The sequence below is a fragment of the Phyllostomus hastatus genome, unplaced genomic scaffold, assembly GCF_019186645.2.
Source record: "Phyllostomus hastatus isolate PE091 unplaced genomic scaffold, TTU_PhHast_1.1 phas_scaffold_1066, whole genome shotgun sequence".
NCBI lineage: Eukaryota > Metazoa > Chordata > Mammalia > Chiroptera > Phyllostomidae > Phyllostomus > Phyllostomus hastatus.
In genome coordinates, this window is record NW_025334004.1 from 15,531,421 (window position 1) to 15,558,615 (window position 27,195).

A 27,195-nucleotide genomic window follows, 5' to 3' on the forward strand; every position below is an offset into this window, starting at 1 on the left:
AGGCATGCAGCCTCTGTGCCAGAGCGGGCACCCTGGAGGGGTGGGTGTGGGCTCAGTGAACCCTTGTTCGGTGGTGATTGCTGGAGAGTATCCCGTCCTGTCCCCTGCCTGGGTGCCTTTCTCCAAAGGACTTTTTTTTTTTTTTTTAAGCACACAGGGAACACCAAAGGGTAGCTCAGGTGGGACCTGCCTTAAAAGATCTTGGGCCCCCTTTCTCCCTCCATCCGTTCTCCTTCTCTGTCAGTGCTGCGTGGGTACCCTGGCCCCTGGTCTGAGAGCGGGGGGCCAGCCCCGGGGCTGCCCAGAGCACATCTCTTCTCCCCTCTTCTGTGCAGGAAGCTGGGTCGTTGGAGTAGATAGGCAGCTCTGGCCAATGGTGGGGTAACAAGAGGCCAGGGCACTCTCTCCTTGTGAACCTGGGGCTGGGCTGGACCAAGCCTGCCCTTGACTGGGGTCCTCTCACACCCAGGGACGGCCCCCAACTCACCGGTGAGCCTTCCCGAGTCACCAGTGACCCCAGGCACAGGCCAGTGGAGTGACGAGTGCACCATTTGCTACGAGCACGCAGTGGACACGGTCATCTACACATGTGGCCACATGTGCGTCTGCTATGCCTGCGGTCTGCGCCTCAAGAAGGCCCTGCACGCCTGCTGCCCCATCTGCCGCCGCCCCATCAAGGACATCATCAAGACCTACCGGAGCTCCTAGCCCGACATGGCGCCCCACCCTGCACCCCCACCTCCTCAGACTCCGGCCCAGCTCTGGCCAAGGGGCACACCAACGGGGCCCCTTCTCTTCTTCCTCACTTTGGAAACTCTTCTTCCTTCTCCATTAAACCCGAGGTTCCTGAAGGTTTGGGGAACAGAGGGGCATTGTGCAGGGAGGTGGGGCCAGAAGCAGACTGGGGAGGGAAGGAGTCCACACTTTGTCTGCTTCCCCCTCTCTGCCCCCAGCTCTTCCCTTCATGCAGAGGGGTTACATTGGGGTCTCTGACTGTCCCAGTCCTTCCCCACGTGGGACCGACTTCTAGGAGGTCCGTCTAGCCCATGTGGCACCTTTGTGAGAATTAAAAAGTATGTCCCTTCCTCTGGGCAGATGTGGCCCTGAGCCAGGGCATGTGGCTTGTCTCATGGAGTATGGACCAGACAGCCCCCTCTGTTCGCTCCCGCAGCCTGCCGCCTGTGCGCGGTGCACAGCCTGCTCTGCTGCCGCAGCAGCCCTGGCAGGTGGCCCGAGCTGGCCTTACTCTGACCTACCCCACCCTCTCCCTCTTCCCTGCCCTGTGGCCCTGGCAGCCCCGGGGAAAGAAGGCCAGCGGCTACCCCCCCTCCCACTGGGCAGGTGGCAGCTTCCATACCATGCCCGTCTCCCGCCCGCCCAGGGTGGGCAGTGTGCAGGCTGCAGGCGGCCCCAGGTTCCGAGTCCCCAGCTCTGTGCCCTGGCAGAGATGCAGAGGCCCGTCCTGGCTGTCGCCTTTCTGCCCCAATTGTCTGGCCCCTGGTGTGGGCTGGAGAGCAGGGTCTGTCGTCTGTCAGGGTCTCTGGGAACAGGTTTGCATCTGTTTTCGGTGACTGGTGGCCGGTCCTCCTGCATCTCAGTGCTGGCCTGGGCCTGGCTGACGCTGAGCTGCGGTGGCATCCCCAGGAGAGGCCAGGGCGCGGGCTGGGGCCAGGGCAGTTTCTTGGAGAAAGGCCAGCCTTTTTCTTTACTTTAATTAACTTATTTATATGGAGTCTTTGTGGCGGAGGTGTGTTCCCATCCCTCAGGCCCCTGGAAGTGCTGCCCTGGTGTGCAGGATGCTTGGCCAGAAAGGGCAACGTTTCCCAGACTCCAGCCTGAAAGTCCACAGTTAGCTCTGCTTACCGTGAATCAGAACGCCTTAAAAAGGGGCTGAATAGGGAGGCCTCCTTGCAGGTTGTGTCCATTTTACACCAAGGCAAACTGAGGCTCCGTGATTCCCTGGGGCGGGTGGCTCACGCAGAGCCATGGAGTGCCTCTCCCCGGGCTGCAGCAGGCTCTCACGGTTGGCTTTGACACGTCTGGAGGCCTGGGACCTGGGAAGGGACCTGGGAAGGCTGAAGGGGGGAGCCTGTTCTTAGCCCCGCCACCCCCAGGGAAGATGAGAGGGCAGGGGCTGGGACCCAGCACTTCTGGGTGGTTACTCCTGGTTCTGGGGTGAGGGAGCACCCCACCTGTTCTTGGGCTGCAGGTACCCCACCTCTCAGCTCTGCCCTGCCTGCCCTGTCCTTATAGGCCGTGGGCTGGGGCCAGCTCTCAGCAGTTTTGGCCTAGTCTCCCCGCGGCCTCCTGGCCCTCTGTCCCCTCAAGATGCCTTTTACATCCATCCGAGACCGCTTCTCCCTGTGGCTGGCAGAGCATGGGGCTCTGGACCTGGTGACCTACTGACCAGTTGTGCCGCCTGGCTGGGCCGGAGCCCCTCCGCGCCTCCTCCGTAAAAGGATTGCTTGGGGAGCAGGGAAGACCGTGTGACTCTTTGGAGCTCTTTGGCGAGGGGCCGTGATGGGGTGCTGCGGTGTGGTGTGGTGTGGTGGGACAGCAGTGAGGGCCAGGAGGGGCCTTCGTCCTTGCCTTGCAGTGGGCCTTTGGGAAGTGGTAGTTCTGCTGTGGCCTCCCCAGGTTCTGGCCCCCGGCCACCCCTTCTGTGGGGGTGGGGTGGGGGAGGCAGTGGCCCCGACTAGTCAAGGGCCCCATTTCTGAGGCAAGGATAGGTGTGAAGTGCAGGGGCTGCCAGGCCTGAGGGTGGGGGAGAGGAAGTCATTGTCCTGTTGTCTGTTAGTGCGGGGTAGCTGTGCCTCCTTTGTGAACTCCCGTCGGGTCGGTCGCTGTGATTGTCAATAAAGGTGATTTGTACCAGCCTGAGGGCTGTGCTGTGCAGTGTAGTGGGTGGGGGGCGGGGGAGCACCTATGTGTGTGTGGGCCAGCATGTGTGAGTAGGGGGTTGGTGATGGAGGGCCGGTATCCAGGGGAGTCAACGATCAGGGTCATCTCCCTGGAGTCGGGGGCTGGATCATGACCTAGCCTGGGGCTTGAACAACGGGAGGCCAGAATGCCAGGTGAGCCTTGTAAGTTGAAAGGGAGAAGCCACTGCCATTTAGTAGCCTCAGGTCCCTGGGCTGTTGAGAACCAGTGTTTGCTGGGGCAGGAGCAGCGGGAGTCCCTGAGGCCTGCTCTACTCCATCCGGCCCTGCAAGCTGGGCCCAAACCTGGCCTGCATCGCCCCCTAGGGGCTAGTGGAAGGATGACAGCACCTTAGGTCCACAGGGATGGTGCTGAGCTCCTCTGGGACAGGGCCTCCCCACCCCTGGCCCCTGCCCCTGCCCCTCACCTGAGGGCCCATTGGCGGATGCTGAGGCCTCTACCAAATGGGTGGCACAGCTGGGCAGAAAAGGGAGGCCTCTGGCCAGAGACTTTTAGAGGAACTTTCTAGATGAGTACATCTGGCTGGCTGCCCCGTCTCTGCCTGGGCTACATCAGGACTGCCCAACCCTGTACTAGAGTCCAGCAGAAGTGGGGAGGGTCGGGGGCTCCAACTGAGGGACCAGCTAGGCCGGCTGGATGTGGGTCTTTGCCCACCCCCACCCTGAGATCTGCATCTTTTTGAAAGCCCTGGTGCCATAGCCCAGAAGGCTTCGCCAAGGTGAAGGCGGTGAAGGGGGAGGAGCTGGAGCAGGATTCTCACCAGCAATGGTGGGAACTTACCTGCCCCGCCCCCGCCCCCCACAGTGTCCTTGGGGCCAGATCCTGAAGTTCATTCTGCATTGGCGATAAGTTTGCCATTCAACTGGGGGATTTCCTGGCATCAGGGAGAATTAAGAGGTGATTGATTCTGTGCAGTTAAAAAGGCCAAAAACTTTATTTGATTTTCTGGGAAATACAAGAAGATGCATGTAAACATAAACAAAATACAAAACAAAACAACCCAAATCTTACAGTCTAGAAGCATGCCACAACAGAGTGTTTCTGCAGACCAGAGCGTCCCGTCCCGGTGACGACGGACACCTGGAAAGTGGCAGGTCAAGGGGCTGGGTCCTGTCCCCAAGGACACCGCTTTTTTTGTGATGAGAACAAAACCCACAATTAAAAATATTAGAAACATGGAAAGAGTTTAGCACCACCATGGATCCTGGGAATTTTTTAGCACTCAGGTTGACTGCACTGAATTCAATGTCCTTTCCTTCAGCTTCTCTGCGGGGTGGGAGAGGAAATCACCTCCTCCCGACCCCGACAGAGCCCAGCAGGAGCTGGGAGGGGTCAAGCGGACACCACGGGAATCCCCCGAAGTTCTGGAGCCCAGAGACATCCAGCAGTTCACAGGCAGGCCGTCAGTCCGCAAACCCACGTCTCGGGGGCCTCCCCCTCACACCCACGCCGCTCGGATGCCACCTTCCCGTGGACTGCCGTGACTAGACCAGATGCAGATTCGAGAATGGTGCATCTGTTTACCTTCCTCTCTGGAATAAACACTTAAGAGCAGTGTGTCTTGGCCATAGGCCACTAGAAACCAGAGGGCGTGCTCGCAGATGAGTGCGCATTGGACCCCCTCTTCCAAGTCCCTCCAGGGGGGCGGGCTCAGCAAACTGAAAACCGCAGGTGTCACCAGGGATACTTGAGAACAACCCTGGGGTCCTGGACCCCGAGGCTCCGGTCCGGGGGTGGCGAGTCCTGACCACATGGCCCATTCGGTCACTAGTCTCCGCTTCAAGCAGTTTGAGAGGCCAGCTCTGGACTGGACAAAGGAAGGTGGGCAAAACCAGCCAGGGACTTGGGAGATGGAGGAATGCGCTGGAGCCAGGGCCTCCAAACTCAAACACAGTTTGTTGCTGGTGACCTCCCCTCTCCACTGAGGAATCCAGTGGCCATTCAGCGAGAACCTGCTGGGGACCCCGCCTGTGGCACAGCGAGTAGAGGAGCTGTTCCCTCTGGCTGGCTGCTTTCATGGCCGAATCCTGCGGCCTTCCCAGCCAGCTCTGGCTGGATCCTTGGGTGTTGAATCACTAAATTCCCTCCTTACCTGCTCACTTCTTCCTGGAACATTCAGAATCAACTGTTTCCTTCTTTATAAAGACAAAACTCCAGACTCCAAACCCTCTCTCGGCCTTCTCACACTTCCCTCTCTGCCCAGAAGACATCCTCTTCTGGAAGCCACCTTCCCCGGGAGGGGACGGCAGTCCCAGACACCCCAACATGCCACACGTGCACATACTCCTCTCGCCGACGTGCCTCTCGCTCACTTCCAACGTGCTCGAGCCTTCCTTTTGCTTTAAAACAATCCTTCCTTCCTCTGTCTCTCTCACCTCCTGAAGTCCAGCCCCATTAGCCGGATGGAACTGGGGGCAAAGGAGGGACCTTTAGCGCAGGGACCTGTTCTCTAAGGCCACTAAGTTCTAGGACTGGGGTGGGAGAGGGGGCTGATTGTCAAGGTCAAGTGCAAACTTAAGATTAAAAAGATAGGACTGGGGTAGGGGGGCCTCTCAACCTTACAGGCGGGTTGGGATCGGGTTTTGGAAGGTAGAGACCCCTGCCCAGTCCGTGAGGGCCAACGTGCCCCGTTTCTCGTCTGGGAGCCCAGGTGCACAGGACAGAACCGGAGGAAAGCTGACCTCAGCGTGGCTAACATCATGGAGCATGCGAACCGGAGAGGCTGCCCCACACAAGGATCATGATTTAGGCAAAAATCTCAGTAAAGTCGAGGGGGATCCCTCCGCACTGTTCCCGTGGTGTCCGACGGGCCTGACGTCTAGACCGAGGTGCTGACGCACACGCACAGCTGCCCGCCGAGCTCACAGGGAGCAGGTTCTCACCCCGAGCAGCCTGCCCCCACCCCAAACACAGGCACTGAGGGTCAGCAGCTCTTTCCTTACAGCGGCTTCCCCCGGTGATGGCGCGCACAGCAGTGGGTGGGAACCGGGCTGCTGCCCAACACGCCTGCGGGCGGCGGCCCAGCTGACGCCCCTCGGCCCGCACTCCCATGCCCCGCGGTCTCTCTCCCACACCTTTACGTGGGAGCTGGGACGGTGGCCTGGGCTGCTTCTGCTAGATCTGTTAATGCCAGTGTGAAGTTTCCAACTACATACTTAATAAAATAATTACAAAAAACAAAAAATAAAGACACATTGCACTCTCCAGCCAGAATTGTGTGTATGAAGACACACTTGCTGCCAGAAGCTGTGAGTCCCCGGGGGGGCCTGCCCGATGCCAAGGACGTGTACAATGGAGACAGCCTGCCTGGTGTTCTGCTTCTCGAACCCCATTTTACTTAGTTCAAGTGGGAAATTAGCAACACTCACACGCGTGCACGCGCACACACACAAATGCAATTTCTCAACAGCACGCGGCCCTCAAAAAAGTGAGGGAATCCTAATTCTTTAGCTACATGGATGGTTCTCTTTCCAGAGAGCTCTGCGTCAAGATTCTCAAAGGTTGTACACAGACGTACACACTCACGGAGAGACACCCACGCACGGGGCCACAGTCCCACTTGGCACGTAGATCCACGTTTGCACAGGAAGTCACCAGGCAGAAGGGATGGAGCGGCAAGTGTACAGTACTGGCGGTGGAGGGAACAAGCCGGCAAGGATGTCCTTCGCAGCCGAGGAGCAGAGCTCCAAGGGCTCGGACCCAGAGACTTCCCACCCTGCTGCGCTCTCTACCTGTGCCAAGTTAGGAGGGGGCCGCTTTGGTACCTGTTATGGACAGTTCTGTCCACAGAGACATGAGTGGGCCCCTCGGATGCTTCTCCGAGGCCCTCTGGGGACTGTTGGGGTGTTGAGCAGAGGCCTGGCTCGCTCCCCGGCTGAAGTCACTGAGATGAATGGGTGGCCCGGGCTTAGCACCAGGCCCAGCTGCAGGCCTGTGGGAACTCGTGTCTCACTGGGATATATCTCACAGGGCTGAAGGCACCCGCCTTCCCCAGGAAGATCTGATTACATCTAGGGTTCCTGCCCATGAACTGAACTTGAGGTTACATAGTTTTAGCAAGACTCAAACATACATCCAAAGGATCACGGCCCACACATCAGGAGATGGGGTGAGAGAGGGCTGCTGGGAGTGTTGTAGGACAGGTCTTTCTTAGCAGCTGGCTGACAAACGGAAATGAAAACAAGGAACAGTTTCTGGATGCCCTTGCTCTGCTCTGCGGGCTGGGGCCCCAGGGCGCCCCACGCTACTTCCCTGAATCCCCTTCTTCTGGGTGGAGGACACCCAACAGAAAAAGGGGCTGCCTGCTGGTGGGGACCCCTGCCACCTTGCCAGGGAAGCAGGGCAGGAGGGGAAAAAGATTGATACCCACAAGGCCGCTTGTCTGGTCCACGGCTCTGACTCCTCCCAGCAGCCCCCCTCCCCTACCGACAGACGCGGCCACTGGCCCTCTCACCCATGCCCACAAGCCCTGGCATCCCTCTTGATAATATTGCACGTCTCCTGTCTCTCAGATTGTTTTCATTTTCGATTGAGAATGCAAAGTATTTGGAGGGAATAGGGGAAGTGAGTAACCTTAAAGAAATAATATATTAGTTAAATACAAAAAAAAGTAGGGGTTACCTTATCTTTTCCCCCCCTTAAAAACAAAACGAACTACCAACCCAAGGTCTAACTTAAATAGTTCTACGCCTATTCTGCAAATACTAGTAATATGAAAATAATGCTTGACCAAAATTCCCTTGTCTTTTTTCCTTAGATGATTAAGAGTAGTAACATGCCTTGCTGAGGAAAGCGATGGATAAATGCCAGTAAAATACGCTGCTCTAACATCTGAAAGTGATTAAAATGATTCTATATAATGCCTTCGTCAAGACGGAGGATTGAGGAGGAACAAAGAGCGGCGGCTGGAGCCAGGCTGGCGGTGGGCGGGGCCAAGGGCTGGCGAGGCAGGGCCCCGACCGCAGTTCGCTTGGAGCAGACGGCACACCTGCTGTGGAGGGTCCCCCCTCCCAGCCCCCTCTCGCTGCCTCCGCGCTCCCCGGCCTCGTGGAAATGGCATGGTGGGGCCAGGAAGCCCAGCCAGGCCCGCTGTTATAAAGTGGAAGAGAGATGAAGACATTGTTTTCCCCTTGTAATGAAAGAAAAAGTCCCTCAACGGAAAGAAAAAGCACCAATGATGCATCGTCAGGCATTATATAAACCTCAATAATGACCTCAGAAGGGCTCATTATGATTAAAGTTGCAGTATACAGCCGTACAATGTCATTTCACATTTTCAATCGCAACTAATGGAAAACTAGGTTTGGACACTGCTGAGATTTCATTTTTCTTTTTCCTTTTTTGAGTCCGATCTGGTTTTCCTCCAGATGGGTCAGAGCCACAGGCCCCTCCCTCCTCCACCTGCTGCTAGCAGTACCCTCCAACATCACAAAGCAGCTCAGTAGCTCTAAGGAAAGGCCCTCTTGCCCCGGGGAGGGCTCGGCGTCCAGGGGCGCGAGGCGTGGCATCCCCTGGCCGTGTCTGAGAGGGACTGGCATGCACCCTTTTTGCTTCAAGTATTAATATTCTCTTTCGGTTTGCAGGGTTTGTGCTGTGCTGTGTACTAGGGGGTGATGGTGAGGGGCGAGGGGCAAAGATGGGGCATGGCAATACCTGTTCACTGCCCAAATCTACACGCTGCCATCAGGTGGCAGCATTCCCCACGTTTCCTGGATGCCTGAGCAACTCCCAGCCATCCTTAGGGCTGGGTGCCACAATGTAAACACGATGACCACACAATAAACTCTAATGGGGGCGGGTAGGAGTGCAAGCACCGATGCAGTGTGGGGGGGTCTGCCATCCAACTTAGCTATGTGATTTTGGGAAAGCCGTTTCCTGTCCTCGGGCTGCAGTAACAGGAAGGGATGGGATGGCGTGACCTATGAGGTCACTTTTAATGACCATCCCTTAGAGCACTGGGGATCAAAGAGGGAAGGTCCTGGGGTGGGGTGGGGGGGTGGAGCTGGGGAAATGTGGGCCCTGGTGGTGGTAGAGAGCCCCGCAGGGCAGTGCAGACAGTGAGGAAGGGCAGGGAGAGACAGGCGCTGGGGAGCGCTGTGGTCCAGTCCGACTGAGATGCTCTGTGCGTGGCAGATGCGCCCTGCACGCCTTCCTGGCCTGGCCGTCGTGATGCGGATCGAACTGGCTCAGTGCAGACGTCTGAGGAGTGAGGCCGCTGGGGCCCTGCCCTGGAAGACAGCTCCGCGGAAGGTCCTTTCACCCAAAAGTCACTCTACTTTTAAATTTTATTTTAAATAATCATAAATTACTTTTTTTTCTTTTAATAAATATGTGCTGCTTAAAAATGAGAAAAGTATATACTGCATCTTTAAGTAATGCACTTTGCTCTCTGGGTTTCTTTCCATTCTACCTTATTAAAGTGCATTAATTAAAAAAATAATGAACCACTTCTTTATCATTATTGTTCAAAGAAGTCCAAATAATAATATGAAGACACTAAACCACTACTATTAGTACTGCAATCTAGCAGATTAACTCAACATCCTGCTCTATATAATACTGTCCAGCAGAAGAAAATAACTAATTTCAATTTTAAACAAACTCACAAACAAAAGGAAACAAAATCTCACCACGGCCCTTTAACAGAGAACATGAGCTGCCGCGCGTCAGTGTAGGGGGTGGAGGGGACGGAAGAGGGCTGGGGAGGTCCCAGGCAAGGCCTGGGGGCGGGGGGCAGGGGGCGGGAGGGGGCACTGAAGGCGTGAGACCTGGGCCCCATGCTCACCTTCAGGCAACATGCACTTCCTGGGTGGGGAGCAGGGGTGGAGAGAGGGCCTTTCCCCCTCTGCAGGGAACACCAACCCTTAGCCCAGGACTCTGGCAGCTGAATCGTGGCTGTGAGGCCTGATCTGTCCGAAATCAAAGGCACGTGTGGAGACCCACTCCCAGCAAAGGGTGAGTCCTTGGGAAGCCGCTTCGGCTTCTGGAGGGTCCCCTTGGAAACATTGACAATTGCAAGACCCAAAGTTGACAGGGAATCGATTCTCTCACTTCTATCTCTCCAGGGGCACTGCCCCTCGGGAAGACCAGGTCAGCTCCCGGCCCGGGCTTCTCCATCTTCTTGGGTAACTGCGGCATCGCTGGCAGGCTGGGGGGTGGCTGGTGGTGTCTGCTCCAGTCTGGCCCAAGGGGCCCGGCCGGGGTCCCCTCAGACCAGGAGTGGGGCGATGGCCGCTTCTCCATAGTTCGCACGTGAGGCTTTCAAGTCCTGCCCAAGCGGGACAATGTACACAGAATGGCGGTTACCCAGCGGCCTGAGGGCCACCGTTTCTCCTGAACGAGGCCCTCCTCCCTCCTGGGGCCGGGCTTCAGGTGTCTGGGACCTGGGGCTTCTTCAGCCCTGGTGCCTCCGGCAAGTGCCGGGCTCTGGAACTGTCCACACAGCGGAAACCAAGTGAAATGACTCCGGGGACGCACGTCAAACACAACCGAACCGCCTCCCTGCGAGAGTGCCGCAGGGGAGGCCACCCATTACCCTCCCGTGAGGCCGACCGTCCCTAGGCCCCCAAACAACCCCTAAAATAAGAACAAAACCCAAGGCCCAACATAAAAGCCCAAAATCAATAAACCTCCCCCAAAACATGCACAAGAACTGTGCACCCAGAAATGTCCACAATGAAGTCTGTGCAGACCGTGAGGAGGCCCATCTGCTCTGCTGACTGGGCCAGCGGGCCCTGATGGGCGCCGGGCAGCGTGGGCTCTCTGCTCACGGTCAGTGACGGCTAAGAAAGGTGGTCCCTGCGGGCACCGGGGGAACTGCTTTTTCTTCAACGAACAGACACTGACAGTGGCCTGGCCAGGGGCAGGTTGGGCTCATAAAACATGTGTCCAAGCCTCAAAGCCAGTGGTGTCTTCTGCCCGGCCACCGGTGGTGGGTGGCGGCGATCCCTGGGCAACCAGCACAATTCACGATGACAGGTGAGGACGACAGGTGAGGACGATACGAGGGCCACCTCTGGTAACGAGGTGCCAATGACGGGAACAGGGCTGTGCGAGGGCAGGGCACGGGAGGCCCCTTCGACCACATCTTTCCCAGGTCTGCAGCCACGGCCCGGCCCGGCTGGGGTTTCCCACGGGGCCTGTCCCCAGCGGCACTGAGCCCACCAGCAAAGCCACCACGGTGCACACGTAGGGCTCCGCTGTCTCACCTCTGGGCCCAGGCCTCCTGCTGAAGGTGGGCCACTGCCGGACCTTACCTTCCAGCTGGGGGACAGCCCGGAGGGGAGTATCCTTGAGGTCACCGCTTCTGCAGGGTTCAATGTAGCCCTCCCCCCACCCCCCTCCCGTTTTCCCTTCCCCTATTGTCTTCGCTCCACCCCCATCCACCCTCAGGCTAGAAGGACCCTTCCCCCGTTAGTTCTTTTTCTCCAGGTAGTTGGAGGGCACCCAGCCTTTGAAGGGCCGCGCCCCGTCCAGGATCTGGCAGTACCACCAGCCGTTGGGGTTCCTCTCCAGGACCTCCATGGACACACCCTCCTGGAAGCCCGCTGTCTCCTCGTCCCCCTCATAGTCCGCGATCGAGATGTACACGTCTTTGAGGTTGTTGTGGATGAACTGGGACTTCTCGATGGGCTTGGGGCGCACGGGGGACACAGGGATGCCATTCCGCTGGGCGGGCAGCAGAGGCGTGTCCGAGCCCTGGCTGGCGGCCCGCTCGGGCAGGCGGCCCTTGGCCTCAGCGGCAGCGGAGCGGGCGGCGCTGAAGGAGGAGTTCCGGCGGACGCCTCGGAGGCTGTCGGTGGCTGTGAGCGACTCGTTCCTCCGAAGGGCGCAGGACAGGTTGTTGTCCTTGGGGGGTGGGGACACGAACACCGACTGGGGCCGCACCGCCACCTGCCGAACGCCATTCCTCATTTTCACCACCCCGGCCCCTGGGGTCTTGCCGAAGCCCCCTGGGGGCTTGGAGGGGATGGGGGGCGTGGCCCGCTTGCTCTGGTTGACGGTGTTCAGCGCTTGCACCCGCCTCTCGATCTTCTCCAGGCTGTCTGACTTGCCCTCCTGCTTGCCCTTGGCGGCTACCGCATCTGGCTCTTTGCCAGCGGGGTCCGGCGGCTCGTTCTCACCAGGCACCAAGTAATGGGAAGGGGCCCAGCCCTCCAGCTCCCCAAACCTCACATACCACCAGCCACTCTCCAACTTCTCAAGCACCTGCACCTCCACGCCTGCGGGGAAACTGATCTCGGAGTCCTGGACCTTCTGGTAGGCGCTGCACGTGGTGTAGGAGGTGGCCTGCCCTTCCCGCTCCTTCTTGGTGGGACGCGGGGACGCAGCCGCCGGGAGGGGGATGATGTCAGCTGAGCCTCTCCTGGACCCCTCGTTGGGACCCTCGGAAGCCGCCTGGGGGGGCAGCTCTGAATCCTCACTCTTGGAGCCCTTGAGGCCCCCCCGGAGCTGGCCCGTGGGTCTCAGCTGGCGCCGCAAAGTGCTGATGTCCATCTTCTCTTGGCTCGGGGACTCCGCTCTGTTCAGGAACGGCTTGGGCCGGACCGACGGCTTGGCCCGGGCACAGGAGGTCAGTCCTGCCTTCAGGTCGGCATCCCTCTTCGCCCCGACCTTGGGCGTGCCGCGGATGCCTGCATCCGAGGCAGAACGGGGCTTCAGGTCGCTGCTGTGCTTGGACAAGGAGGAAGACGAGGAGGAGGAGGAGCAGGTGGTGTTGATGGTGATGGACGAGGAAAAGGAGGCTGAGGAGTGGTTCTTCCCCAGTTCCGCCTGGGCGTTCTTCTCTGCCTTGAGCTTCAGGAGAGAGGAGGACTTGGGGGAGTCTGATTTGGGGGAGTTCTTCCTGGCAAGGGACAGCGGGGAGCCCCCCGGGGAGTCGCTGCCCCGGGAGGAACGTCCGGCGGACAGGGTGTCCTCTGCACACGGCCGGAAGCCCTCGTTCTCGTAGATGGTCTCCTCTTCCGGGGCCACGTCCTCCGAGGACCCGCCGACCTTGAAGCGGGCCCGCTGCAGCGAGGAGGCGGGCGAGGGCCTGCGGGGCTGGGCCGGCCGCTTGTCCCCCGGGCCTTTGTCCTCCGCGGGTTCCTCACTCAGCTCCGGCTCCGAGTCGAAGCCAAAGGCAGGGATGTCGTACTCAGGCTCCTCGTACTTGAGCTTCAGCGGGGAGCCCTGGCTCTCACTAGTGCCCGCCGGACCCTCCTCAGCCTCCTTGGGCTTGCTAGGGGGCGCTGGGGGGGGCACCTTGGGCCGGGTCAGTGTGCTCGTCCGGCGGCTCAGGTTGGGCTTCTTGCGCTTGTCGATGTAGGACGCGGGGGCCCAGCCCTCCTTCTCACCGATCTGCACGTACCACCAGCCACCTGAGTTCTTGTCGATGACCTGGGGGAAGGGCGGACAGGCCAGTGAGCGGGAGGATCACTCGGGACCCTGTGATGTGCCAGGCTACGAGCTGCATATTCTGGCTCTGGGGGACGTTATCTCCATTTACAGGGGAGCAATCTGAGTCAGTGGCCCAGGACCCCATGCAGTAGGTGATGGGCTGGAATCAAACCCAGTTCTCTATCATCTCCTAGGTGGGGGGCTCCCACCATTCAAGTACCCCTCCCCGGGCCCTCCAAGCCTCTGTCAACTCTGTGGTCAAGCTGGCCTCCTCTTCGACCGCTGCTTCTGCCCCTAAGCTGCTGCACTCGGAACATGCACTGTTCCCAGTCCCTACAGAACCCAACTTGCCGAGGACCCACATGTATAAAAAAACTGCCATTCTACCATTCCACCTCTCCTGTCCTCCTCCCACCTCCAATATTACAAGGTCCTTCCCTGGTGACCCTGGAAAGGGTTTCTCAGGTCAGAAGAGAATGTGAAGATGCAGGTGAGCTGAACTGGGAGACGTGGCCTGTCTGAGGCCAGAGCCTCCCTACACAGCCCTGCCCTATGTGCCCACTGCCGGGGGAATCCCACTAACTGAAAAGATTTCCTTGGGTTGAATGGTTTTCCTGTGGGACAAATGAGGGGGTGTCAGTCATTTCCATGTTAGTATAAACTAGTTCAAAGAGCTTCTCTCTTAACGGCGATGTGAGACTGGCTAAAGGCCAGGTGTGAAGTAACTGGTTGTGCTGGGGTTCATTTGGATGGGAGAACACAAAGGGAAGGTAGTCTTGTGTGGTGGACACCCCAGAGAAGAGGTCCTGGGGAGAGGAGGAGAAGCCTGAAAACAGTGGCCCTGGGGAACAGGGGCAAGGAAGAGAGGACAGAGACTGCCAAAGGCAAGCTCAGCCTAAGACCAGATCTCTGCAATTGCCACGGAAAAAAGAAAGATTTTTCTCATCCCTTGGGTACTCTATTCTTCTATCCTTCACCCTTGCCCACCCCCATACCTACACGTCAAGCTTAGGTAGATCCTAAGGATGACAGTTCTGTGACGTTACCGGCTTTGTAGGTCCTTCCAGAGAACTAAGCACCAACGAGAGACTGATTTCTCTGGGAAACTGAGTTCCAAGTTCCAGGCATGTGATTTAAAACATTCACAGTGGGGATATCGCCTCTTCAATAGGCAGAGCCTGCCCAGTTAATCTCCTGACAGTTTTATATGAATTAATTGGACTTTACTCCATTATCACACAAAGCCACTTGCGAGAAACAAGAGTCACAGACCTTCTCTGTCTCCTGGAATGCCATGTTCAGCACCGACTACCAAGCAGTTTCATAAATGTCAGGAGACAGGCCAGGAGGGACCACCCCAGGGCATACATACTACCCCAGTTTGCAGAGCATAACCAAAGCTGTGGGGAAGAAGTGGCTGCATCAAGCACCAGAGGTGCCTGTGGTGCAGATGTGGTCAGAACCCGGCTCTTGGCTTCTCGCCTCCGCAGCCTGGACCCTGTCCTCCCAGCAATGGCACTTCCCAACCTGCAGCCCCCCAAGGGGCTCCTGGGAGAGACCATGCGCTGGGGCCAACCGGGACTGGGCCGTGCTGCCTGATCTGGTCCCCTGTTAGAGATGCACAGTGACATCTCCATATCATGGGCTCTGAGAAGTTCTGCAATTAAAACAACAAAACTGGCTGAATTTTGTTGAACCCACTGTCCTCTGAACTCACCCAGCCACGGAAGCCCTTTGTCTCACAACATGCCCATCACTAGCTCCGTGATTTGCTTTGGGAAGGGCCGCTGCGAGCACGGGGCAGAAACACGAGTCCTGGGCTCCAGCCCTGCCTGCACTTCCTACCAGCTTCAGGGGTCTCGTTTCTGTGCTGCTCCTGCTTGCCCAGCAGGAACAGTGCCAGCGAGACACAAAAGAGAGGCGCAGCAGGTCTTTGGCGAGCCTGAGTTAAACCCCTCAGCCTCCTGGCCCCAGGCTCACCTCTGCCTTCTGTCCGCCCCGAAAGCTGATCCCATCAGAAATGCACGACTGGAATTCGGCAATGGTGTAGTACTCCACCTCAACAGAAGGGGGCTCTGGTGGCTTCGGCAGCTGGAACCCCTGAGTAGAGAAGGACTCAGTGAGCGAAACCCACCTGATCAGAACGGTAACAGCAGGGAGCACGGCAGTTACACCAGCCAGACAGCAGCTGACCTGAGGCCATACCTATCACCCGAGTCACTCTCCTTCCTAGGATTCACTTGAGCTGTGTCTGAGCCTTCAAGATGACCCCTCAGTAACAGCAATTCCCACCCTTTCATCTCTGGAGGCCCAGTTTTCTGAAGCCTCAACAGCTAGGTACCAAACGAAAATGAAACACCAGAGCAGGCGTTGTGACGAAGTCTGTGCACACACGGCCTGGCGGGGGAGGACAGCCGCTTCCTGAAGACTGAGGGAGAAGGCTGCAGGGGTGATATCCGGCCGTAGGGGCAGAGCTAGGGGACACAGCTGTCTCTACAGGTGGGGTGCGAGTGCGAGGCAGCGTGGGGCTGGGTGGGCAGGGCCCTTGGCTGGTCATCACAGCGTTGTTGAATATTGGCAAGCACCAAATAAGGCTCAGGGCCCACTGCTCTGCGGACTGTGGAGCACACGGGTGACCTGTGTTTCAGATGCTGACACGTGAATACCTAGACAGCGTTTGAGGACATTTAGAGTGTGGCCATGGCCTGTGACTTGTGAGACTCATTTGTTTATTTTACAAACATTTGCTCTGTGTCAACTGGGTGTCCCACAGCCGAGTCAAGGACGACCCCCGAGCCCTGGTGGAGGGGATACTCTAGATCACCCGTTCTCTGTTCCGGCCACACGTGGCTCGGTGCCTCCCCCTTGCTCCCAGTGTGTCCTGGTGTCACACAAAGGGGTTAAAACAAAATGATTTTTGAGTGAAGATGTGTGAGTGGGAGACTAGGGAGGGGGAAGTGGCCGTGCTGTAACGAGAGGACCTGGGAAGACCTCCGCCTTGCAGCTGGGCATGTGCGAGCTTCAGTCCCAGCTCAGCCTTTCCCCAGCTGCACGGCCCGCGCTCGACCTCAGTTCCTGCATCTATAAAACAGAGCTAAGGTGGGGTCCCTGAGAGGATTGCTGAGATAATGTAAATACTAACTTCTGGCCCAGCCAGGGGCACGGGAAGGGAGAAGCCAGAGCTAACCACCACCCTGTCCTCTGCACCTTCCTCACCCTTCGGGGCAAGTCCCGGTCCAGCCTGCCAGCTCGGCTGCCTGGGGTCAGAGCGAAAACAGGCTGGGAAGAAGCTGGTTTTGCAGGAACTGGGTATGATTCCGTCCACTCTCCCTGTCCTGGGGCCTGGCCCTGCGGCCGTGCATGTGAGCAGATGTGGCCCAGGCCCCGGCCCAGCCGGACCCCTGGCCAAGTGGGATTCGGCCGGGCCTCGCTGGAAACAGCAGCGCTGCCTCCGCAAGCCCTGCATTTGGTAAGTGTGGAAGGAATGGCCCCATTCTTGCCAAAAGCAAGTCTGCCTGAAAGTAATTAGCTGGGGCTGAGAGGAAAGGCAGGGAAGAAGTTGCCGTTCAGCCGTGCACCGCACAAGGGAAAAGGGAGCTAGAAAGCCCACGGGGGCCGGTGGCCAGGGCGAGCTCGGTCTCCTTGCAGGGGCCAGCTCTTCTGTAATCCTGTCTGCCGAAGGCCTGCTTCTCCAGGGACTGCTGCCCTCCCCTGGGCGGAGGTCACTGGTCACAGTAACCCGTGCTGTTAGCCCAGGTGTGACTTCAGAAGTCTGTTTCCGCGCAGTTGTTGCAGGTGGTGCTTCCGACAGTGACAGCGGACACAGGAAGTGGAGACCTGACCGCCAGCCTGCAGCACACATCGTCTCATTTCATCCCCACAGCAGCCCCAGCAGACGCCCGGCACCGACCCCGTCCTACAGATGAGGACGCTGAGGCTTGCAGCGCGTATGCAACTTGCCCTGGGGGTGGCTGTTGCTAAGTGTCAGAAGTGCAATGTGAATCTATGTCTAGCAGACTTGAAGCCCCCTTCTTTCCATTGTACCCCACTGCCCTTGATAATGTCCTCTGTTCTAGGGCTCTCGGCCCACCACCACCACGGCTGCTGACCCGAGCCCAGCACTCTGAGTGCCCATCGGCCTCCTCGACAGTCTGGACACCAGGAAGCCCCACCCACAGAAGCCAGGCCCCCAGCAGCACTGAGCATCTGTGAGCTCCAGCACAAGCCTGCCCTGGTGATTGGTGCCAACCCGCCTCCAACTCCTGGAGGGTGCTCACTGGTCTGCCCTCCACTCTCCCGCCTCTGGCTTCCACCACCTCCATCGGGCATTCCCCAGCAAGGGAGGCGAAGCTGAAAGGTGTCCAGGCTCACATGGACAGCTGCATTTCAAACCCCTGGCAATGCCCTAGCCGGACACTCTCGCCGGCCAGTCTAAATGTTTATGTCTGCCAGTGCAGTGGCCGGGATGGATTTATTTAGCTTTGGAGTGCAGAGAGTTTTCAATTATAAACTATCTAGCTGGTCCCCCACCCCCTGAAAGGTTGGGGTCTGCAAGTTTCCCTCTCTGTCCCCAGCCCCACACAGCTGGAAGGGACCAACAGGCTCAGCAGTGAGACAGCCAATTAACGGGGGGGCGCGGGGGGGGGGGCCGGGGGCACTACAGCACACCCCCAGAAAAGGAACAAAACAGGGAGAAGAGATATGGCACACGTACCAAGCTGGATTCTCGGCGAGGGGGAGGCCTAGTCCTGAGGTTCGGCGAGCCTAGAAAGAAAAATATGGCTTAGAAAATGCCAGCCAGACACTGGGCCACATGGCCTGCCCCGCCTTCCCCCTGATGCGACCGCCTCCTGGTCCCAGCCCACGTTCACGAAGAGCCCACACTCTCAGTCACACACGCACTGTGGTTCGGCTTCCTCAGAGGGAAACCCCAGAGCTCTAAGCCGCTTTGGCTACGCTTCAGGGGGTCCACGGGCCCTCTGCAACGGCGTGCACATTGCAAAATGGACTGACACCGAGGAGGCAGTTTTTAGGAGAAGGGGAATACAGCTTTATCAAAGTATTGGGTTGGCCAAAAGTTTGTTCGTTTGTCCCCCCTGTAAGATGGCTCTGGTAGTGCTTAGCTGTCTTTAACTTCATTTGAAACAATTTTGTTAGATTGTATTGTGACAGCTGTCATATCAGCATGCACTTAAAAAAAACTTATCAAAATTGGTGAATTTTTTGGTAACCATTTTAACATTGAAGATGGAAGAAAATAGGCAACATTTTCAGCCTATTATGCTTTATTATTTCCAGAAAGGTAAAAATGCAACTGAAACACAGAAAAAGATTTGTGCAGTGTATGGAGGAGGTGCTGTCACAGATTGAATGTGTCAAAAGTGGTTTGCGAAGTTTCGGGCCGGAGATTTCTCACTGGATGGTGCTCCACAACGGTTGGCTGGACTCGCTGAAGTACACAGTGATCAAATCGAGACATTAACTGAGAGCAGCCAATGTTATTCTGTTATACCGCACGGGAGATGGCCGCCATACTCAAAATATCCAAATCAATAAGGTTATTGGTGAAAATGAAAATGTGTCTTTCATTTTACAGAACAAACTAAATGAAATTGCTGGCCAACCCAATACATAGATTTTCAAAGCATGGAGCAGAAACCGTGCCTATTTTGTGCTCATGACTAAACCCTTAGAAGCTAGTACAATTCCAGGCAAGAGGAGAGGCCCTCAAAAGATTTCCCTACACAGTGGACTACTACTCAGGCGTAAAAAGAAAGAAGAAAATTTTACCCTTTGCAACAGCATGGATGGACCTGGAGAACATTAAGCTAAATAAGTCAATCACAGAAAGACAGATACCACGTGACTTTGCTCAGATGTGGAATCTAATGAACAAACAAGCAAAACAGAGACAAACTCATAGATGCAGGGCAGGATGGCAGCTATGGGGGGCAGGGGGTACAGGGATTGAGCAAAAAGGAAAAAGGACTCATGGGCATGGACAACAGGGTGGTGATGGCGGGGGGCAGGGGGCATAAGGGGGATAAATAGTAATGGGGAAAATACAATAAAAAAAGATTTCCCAACTGCCTGCCTAAAAGATTTCAGGCACAGAGCACACTTCACCAAGTTTAGAACAGAAACAGCTTTCCTCCAGATTTTAAGGCTGGACACAAACAGAAGCTTGCCTCTTGTAATAGAGAACAGTTTAACCCTCAGCTGAAGGCACTGTGAGCCAGGGGCGCGTGGAGAGTCAGAGCTCGCCAGAGAGCAGGGTTTCTCCTGCAGGAACGAGGAGAATCCTGAAGAACGACCCTTAAAAATATGCTGGTACAGAGAGGTAAAGCCACACCCTCCAGATCTTGTAGGTTTCTAGAAATTCGTGGAAGGCAGTCAGGAAGGTGGGGTAAGGCCCAGGAAGGTGCCCCTCTTTGGCAAAGCAGCCTGACATCTGCGGCCCACACGTCACAGACCGGGGACGACACCTGTCTATGAAGGGAGCATCTCTGGCTCTCCACTGGAGAAGGGAATGCTAGCAGCTTATATACTGATGTCATGTATCTTCCGTGGAGGGCTGGGGAGGAACTGCCTTGTCCACTCCTGTAATTAGCATGACACCAGTCGACAGAGTGAGGCTGGGGTCAGGGGTCCATCTAGATCTCAGGAAGAAAATGATGTGGGGGTCCTGTATGCCTTTCTAGCTTTCCTTGCACCCCACGGCCACTCTATAAATATCTTTGCAGCAAAGACCTGGGGCTCCGGGAGGCTCTTACTGATCTGGGCCCTCTGAGGGGCAATCCTGGCGACGGCCGGGGAGCTCTGGGCCAGCTTGGAGACGGTCCTCTCGGGGACTGCCAGGGCACTGCCATTGGAGGCATTGCAGAGGATGGGCAGGCTGATCTCCTTCTTGGTGACGGGGGCCTCTGGGCCCTCGCCTTCGGCTGGTGGAGTCTCTTTGTCCCCCGATGCCTTTTTGTTCAGCAGGTTGCTGATCTCCATGATGTTCCCGATGATCTCCACTGGGCCTGCCAGGTTCTTCTTCCGTGCTGGCAGGTCTTCCTTGGCCTTCTTCAGGTAGGATGCTGGTGCCCAGCCTTCTTTGCCCAGGTATCTGTGGGGAAGGAGTGGGAGATGGGTCACCAGAGCGCTGAAGCTGGCCCTCGAGCTCTGCCCCCAGGCCCAGGCTCCATCTGGCTTTGCCCAGCAGAGCTGTTTCGACCGTGTTCAGCAGGTATGTGGCAATCCCTCTGCTCTAGGGAGACCTGGAACCGAGGGCACCTAGACCTGGAGAAGACACCTAGAACACCGCTTCTGACTACCTCCTTGTTCTTTGCCCGATCCCTCCTGGTGGGAGTTCCCAAAATCCGCAAAGTCAGGCAAATGTGGGACCTCCAAGTAAGAAGATTCCTCAAATTTTGGGTCGCCCAAAAGGTAGACTTCGTAACAGCTTGCTACCTTGCAATAAGAAAAGGGGAATTCTGGAGATTAAAAATGAGGTGTCTAGAGCTACATGTCCTATTGGAAAGGGAAGTATTATAAGAGAGGCAAAGAGGTAGCTCAGGTGAGTTAGAAAACCTGAATTCTGATCTATGGTACCTTGGACAAGTCCCTACCCCAGGGCTAAATTTTTTTCTCTCTGGAAAAATGCAGGGATAAAGTAACTGCAAAAATTTATCCAGAAGGATGAACATATGGAGACCAACTGGGAAGATATCTCTAAAGAAGAGTGACTGAGTGGGAAAGACCCATGCTATGCAGAAGTAGCAGATGGATCAAGTTCATGGAGCAAGTCCACAAACAGACGAACGCTAATGGGGACCTTCCGACTTTCCTTTCCTTCCTCCCTCCCTTCCTTCTTTCCTTCCTTCCATTCATTTTTTTAGAGAGAGAAAGGAAGGGAGAGGGAGAAAGAGAGAGACATATAGAGAAATCTATTGTTCCCCTTATTTATGCACTCATTGGTTGATTCTTGTACGTGGCCTGACCAGGAACCAAACCCCACAACCTTGGTGCATCTGGACAAAGCTCTAACCAACTGAGCTACCCAGGCAGTGCAAAGGGAACATTTCAAATCAGTGCGGTAAGGATGGATTATTCAGTAATCGATTTGGGGACACCTGATTATCTAGTTAGGAAAAACAAGTGAGACCCTGGCCCCACACCCTATAGCAAAATTAAAAATGCAAATTGTGAATACTTGCCTAATCTTGGGGGGTTGAGAAACCTTTCTACATGGAATTCCAAAGGCTGAAACCATACACGAAAAGACTAAAGCATGTGACAGGATAAAATGAAAACCTTTGGGACTGGAAAAGAAAACAAAATGGAAACGAAAACCAAAAACCCCTAAACAGGAGAAAAGGCAAAACGCAAGGCCGTCTTGATTTACTGCGCAATGACTTCTGAAAACAAGCTGTCCCCTTTTTCCTCCCGTGGTGCTGAGCTCCTACCCAAACCCACTTCCCGGCCCAGCAGCTGTCACTGCCCCTGAGTTGGTGGTAGTGTCCCCGTCTGCTTCCTGGGATGCAGCTGGCTCTCTGGAATGGCTCCTCCGTGCCAGATGTCTGACAGTCCCCTCCCCTGCCTCCCCATCTGACCTCGTTCTGGGGCTCTCGTGAGGTGGGAGAAAAAGGAATGTGAAAGTTAAAGCTTCTATCGGCGACATGGCTCGAGCCTTGCTGGAAAGCTCCAGGAGGGGTCACTCCTTCTGTGCTCGTTGTGGAAACATGTGGAAGGGAGGGGGGCGGGAGAAGGAAGAGGCCAGGGGGGAACCTGGGAGGCAGACACCCGTGGACAAATGATGGAAACCAGGGAGCTGACAGACAGAAGCCCAGGACTTCAGGGCAGGAGGGAAACAACTAGTCTAGATGCCTCATCTCACACGAGGCCACCACCGAGGCTCAGGAAAGCGAAGCAAGTGGCAGGGGGTTGCACAGCTAGCTGGCGGCAGTGTCTGGCTCGGACGCTGGGGCTCCTCCATCTTGGAGAAAAGAGGACGCAGAGCCTGCTGGACAGGGCACGCGCTTTCCTGCGAGAACACAGCAGAGGGTGGGCCTCGGGGCCTCACGGGCGTGGTGGCCAGGCCAGCCACTGCCTTGAGTGCTCCCCTGTCAAACCCTGTGTGCTCTCTCGGTGTTACACGGATAAAATTAGATCCCAGGCGGAGAGAGGCAAGGGGACCGGGAGCGGCTGTGTGTGTCTGGGTCCAGCTCCGTGCACATCTGCTTTCCAGCTCTGGAGCGTGGAATGACGCCAGAGGGAAGCCAACTGGAAAAGGAGAGATGGAGAAAGAGGGAGGGGGTGTGTGTGTGTTGCGGGGGGCGGGCGGAGAAGAAAGACAGGAAATGAGGATCAACACAGAGCCTGGAATGTTGGGAAATGGCACATTTAAGGGGGTGTCTGACGGACTTCTTAAGGTGGAACCTTTACAGCAGGGTTTTCTCAGCTGAAGCTCCTGCTGGCTAACGGGCTAGGCCCTTGGGACAAGAGGCGACTAGAAGCAGCAGCACCAAGTGGCTTTATGGGTCATGGTAGAAAACTTAAAGAAACAAACTAAAAGCCGGCAGCTTTGTAAGATAACCTCCAGGCAAGTGGGGTTGGTGCCCAGTGGCCAGAATGCCCGTGGGCCTCCTATGCAGTACACACGGCCGCTGGGTGTGCAGGCTGGCTCTAGCCTGCACTGCCATGAGCACGCGGGGCCTGGGGCAGCGGCTTTGGGCAGCACATGTCCGGGCACACAGCCCCGACCCACCTAACAGGACAGGAAGAAAGGCACCTCAGCCCTCCCGACTGCATGCATGGGGCCAGGGCAGCTATGTCCTGTCAGGTCACACTAAGATTCAGTCCCCTGAGGCTAGTGACCCTCGTCCTACCCATCAGCACAGACCATCACTGGCAGCTAGCTGGTCAGCCGTGGCCTGAAAAGCCATCTCGTGAGTGCCTGCGTCACCTTGGTCGTGCCTGTGCCCACTGTGGGAGACACAGCCTAGAACGTGCGTCCTGCCCACAGTGAGGGTTCCTGGGTGTGGTGGGCGGGTGAGGTGGTCCCCAAAGCCCACAGGTGTGGGACTATCTCTGCCAGGCTGGTTATGGGCAGAGAAGAGAGAAACTAGGCAAAACCATCACACCTGAGTGACTCCCCAAAGAACCAAAACATGTCCGTCCTGAGGGCAAGGCTCCCCGAGGGTGGTGCTGGCCTTGGAGTCCCAGGGCAGAGGGGACTGGGCGGGCAGGACTTGGTAGGGAGGGGCGAGTGAAGCCCACGGGTGTTGTTTCCAGGAGCATCGGGAGAGCTCCCCACTCCTCTCCCCTTCCTCTCCAGGAGCATCGGGAGAGCTCCCCACTCCTCTCCCCTTCCTCCCCAGCGGGTTTCTCAGCTGGAGAGTATGATTAGGCCCCGGAGAAGGAGGGGCAGGAGAAGAGGCCTGGGCCCAGGTCTCACTTCTCCCTCAGCTGTTGCAACCGCGTGAGCCAGCAGAGTGGGACAGCCCGGGACAGAACCAGGGTGCTGGGCCGTGGGCGGCCGGGCGGCCTGCTGGGGCCTCAGCAAGGCCCACGGACGCCAGTGCTCCAGGCGGCCTGAGCTGCGGAGCCCATCAGGCAGCCAAAGCTGGACGCAGAAAACCACACTCAGAGGTACTGGACCCTCTTGGCAGTCGAGTGAGAAGGGACTGCACCACCGCCCGCAGGCTGAGCCGGGGCCCCTGTGCCCCGCTGGCCGCGGCTCAGTTCTCCTTTACGTGTCCCAGGGCAGAATCTGCCAGATGAGCTCTCTCTGTTTGAGCTGGTCAGCTGCACGGCCTCAGCATGGCCAAGCCCCGGCCATGGGTGCAAAGCTGCCGTCGGTGTCCACTCCCCATCTGGTGTCTACCTGCTCTGCTGCCCAGGGCATCTCGCCTCTCTACAGGGGCTCCTACCTGATGTACCACCAGCCCTCCAAATTCTTCCTGATCACCTCCACGGTGACGCCCTTCTCAAAGCCAATCTCGTCCTTGCTTTGGCTGGTGTAAGGCTGCACAGTGACATACTTCTCCTCTGTGGGTGGCAGGCAAAGCAAGAAAGCACAATTATTTGAGGTTGGGATATGGGTCCTCCTTGCTGTCTCTTCCTGCCCCCTGGCACGGCCTTTGCTTAGCTGGTTGCCAAGGTGCACTGGGTCGGCCTCTGGCTTTTCCAGGGAAGGGAGGGGAGGGGAGGGGAGGGGAGGGGCCAGGTTTCATGCTACTCCCAGTGTGTGCCGAAGCTACCAGGTGTTCTGTCAAGTCCCTGGGCAACACAGAGGCCCTTCCAGCCCAGTAACGGGAGCCAGGCTGCCGGGACCTGGAGTCCTTAGGACCCTGCGCTAAGGGCAGGGTTAGGAGGAGCCTGCCCCTCATGCAGCCTGTGTCGGGAAGTCAGAGACCAGCCCTGGGTGTCCCCTGAACAGGACACACTTCCATCTGTGCCCTGGACTTGCCCTCCTAGCCCTTCTCCACCGCAATCCCTTAAATCCTCCCTGTCTGACCTGAATGCTCCAGAGGCCCGTCCTCGGTGAAGGCTTACCTGACCACTGATCGGACCACCTTCCTAACCACGTAACTTCCCCAAGAGGACTCCAGGGAACACAAGTTCAACGACAGAGGTTGTGTGTGTCTTGTTACGTTGAGGGTCCCACGGCCCAAGGAGTGGTGGCAGCGCTGAGCACAGCCCCATCAGGCAGGACCACCTGGAGCCCTGAGTGAGCCCGTGTGTCCGTGTGTCATCCAGGGGACAGCATGCTGCCCTCACCACACAGGACAGCAGACCCCTCTGGGGAGCTGCCTGCTCTGGCCTCACAGCCTGGCTATGGGCCTTGTTCAGGATTTCCCAGGCCCTGGGCAAGAGGCACCTTGTGGGAGCTCAGGGAAAGCGTGGGAGGGCAGGCGTGGAGAGGCTGGGCCACACGCGCTTCCCTGGTTCCCTCGGCCTCTCTCCTGGCGGGGGCCCTGCTGCCTCCATGTGGGTCCTCGCTCAGGCTTCCAGGGAGGTGATGCTTCTGTGTCTCCCGGGGGCAGCTCTGCTCATCTCCAGGAAGCCCCTGGGCAGCCAGACCCACAGGTGGCGGGCCGGCCACAGAAACCCCGCCCTCTGGGCAGAGAGCCTCCCAGGAAGTGCCCGCCCCCACCCTCACCCTCTAGAAGAACAAGGGGCAGCAGAGTGTAGGTGGGGGAAGAAGTGGCCACCTGATCACGCCCACTGGAGGGGGTGCCCTGAACCTATGCTGTCTACTCTGGTGTGGGTGCCCCCCTCAACAAGTCCAAGTGGACTGTGCTACACACGGACAAAGGGGCAGGCGGGGCTGAGCAGGGCGCTGAGGGGGCGGCCTTCTACGAGCTCAAAATAGCAGGATGCTGGCACAGGATGCTGGTCTCTAAGACGCCTGCCCCTCACCTCCTGGCTCCCAGCTGTGACAATCACCCTGATCCTCAGCTGGACCAGGGCGGGTGGCCTGCCAGAGCCTCTGGCAGCAGCGGGGGGAGGGACAGCTGCCACCCCAACACCCTGTGGCAGGAGGGCCATCTGTTCCTGCTTCCCTGGATTATCGGGGTCCTGTCCGCGGCCCTGTCCTGGGCCGAGATAGCAGCTCCCTTTGGGACGGAGGCAGCTGCCCTGCCAGGCTGTGAGGACGGAGCCGGCGGGCCGCTGGCCGAATCTGAAAGGCTGCCAGAAGGCGAGAGATGGGTGATGACCCATGGGAGTCTCTTCTCCTGCCAGCCTTTCTCAGCACTGACTAGCTCCTGGAAGCTTTCGGATCCCAGCGCAGCCATGCCGGGGAGGGCTGCCAAGGCCGCCTGAGAACCTCCTCCGGCCAGATTCTGACTCGGCCTTGGGGAAGTTCAGTGTTCTACAGGCCAACCCCCCACTCTCCTGCCTGCTCCTGGTCCCGCTCCATTTTCCAGCGGGGCACGGTGTATCCTGGCCCTGGTGGTGGCCGGAGGGCCAGCGCCAGGCCCCGGGAATCTCGAGTTCTGAGGTTAGGGAGAGGCGAGGCCTGCAGTCCACATTTTGCCTTTGCTCAGCTGGGCTATTTTTAAAAGCTTGTGGTTCGAGCAGGAAGCCATCATTAAAGTTTTCCTAGGCAAAGTTGCTTTTGCAGAGAAAAATTACAGTCCTCCTCTTGGGAAGATCAGAGGAGCCCTGCCCAGCCGCAGGGCAGAGAACAGGGCCTAGACCGTGCCATGTGGGCTCAGGCCCTGGAGCGGCCAGGCCCGCGCACCGGCCTCTGCAGCCCTCAGGGGGCACGGGGAGGGCAGAGCCCTGGGGCCATGCAACCACCCTGCTTCCCCCTGACCTTCCTGGGGTGGGCAGAACCAGAGATGTCCACTTCACCCAGTAAAGCCAAGCCGCTCCTGTGAAAGGCCCTTTTCTTGGTGGCCCTGGAGCTGACGTGAACACAGCTGTCTGGGAGTGGACGAGCTCACAGTAAGATATCTGGCTGGCCCAGCCCTGCAGCTGTAGGTTCCAGGTGATGACAATTCGGAGCCCTGGCTCCAGGCAGGACAACTCTTCCAACTGGTCTGTCTGGGGGCCTGGTTTCTGCCACGGTTGGCTCGGGCGGCACAGGCATGGACTGCTGCTGTGTGAACACGTGCCGTGTGGGAGTCAGGCCCCCAACCCACGTTTCCCCAAGGGGGAAGCAGGGCCAGCCCCTCTGCAGGACCAGCGCCACCCGCCCCACCGGGGGGCCAGATGGAAGGAGGCCCAGATAGACAGAGGTGGCCTCAGGCGTGGCTGAGTGGCTCAGGTTGGTGGGGGTCTCTAGAAGAGAGTGCCCCTTTGGAATGGGAGTTGAGGGAGTGGGGAGTTCTGGGGGCACCTCGGGGCTTCTGAAAAGACCGAGGCCATGGTCACTCCAAGGAT

General features: G+C 57.6%; 2 protein-coding genes across 9 annotated transcripts in view; one reads left to right on the forward strand and one right to left on the reverse strand.

Annotated features, from left to right (window-relative positions):
- NEURL1 (neuralized E3 ubiquitin protein ligase 1) overlaps positions 1-2,876 on the forward strand; it is a 77,758-nt gene extending 74,882 nt beyond the window's left edge. For all 3 annotated transcript variants that reach the window (XM_045853794.1, XM_045853795.1, XM_045853796.1), the window contains exon 6: positions 470-2,876. In XM_045853794.1, the coding sequence (XP_045709750.1) occupies positions 470-708 (239 nt within the window). In that variant the 3' untranslated portion in view covers positions 709-2,876. The remainder of the gene's footprint in view (positions 1-469) is intronic.
- Positions 2,877-3,850: 974 nt separating this feature from the next.
- The window catches only part of SH3PXD2A (SH3 and PX domains 2A), a 226,396-nt gene continuing 203,051 nt past the window's right edge, over positions 3,851-27,195 (reverse strand). For all 6 annotated transcript variants that reach the window (XM_045853788.1, XM_045853790.1, XM_045853787.1 and 3 more), the window contains 5 exons: positions 24,234-24,351; positions 20,091-20,428; positions 18,032-18,081; positions 15,298-15,417; positions 3,851-13,317 (listed from right to left, as the gene is read on the reverse strand). In XM_045853788.1, the coding sequence (XP_045709744.1) occupies positions 11,353-13,317; positions 15,298-15,417; positions 18,032-18,081; positions 20,091-20,428; positions 24,234-24,351 (2,591 nt within the window). In that variant the 3' untranslated portion in view covers positions 3,851-11,352. The remainder of the gene's footprint in view (positions 13,318-15,297; positions 15,418-18,031; positions 18,082-20,090; positions 20,429-24,233; positions 24,352-27,195) is intronic.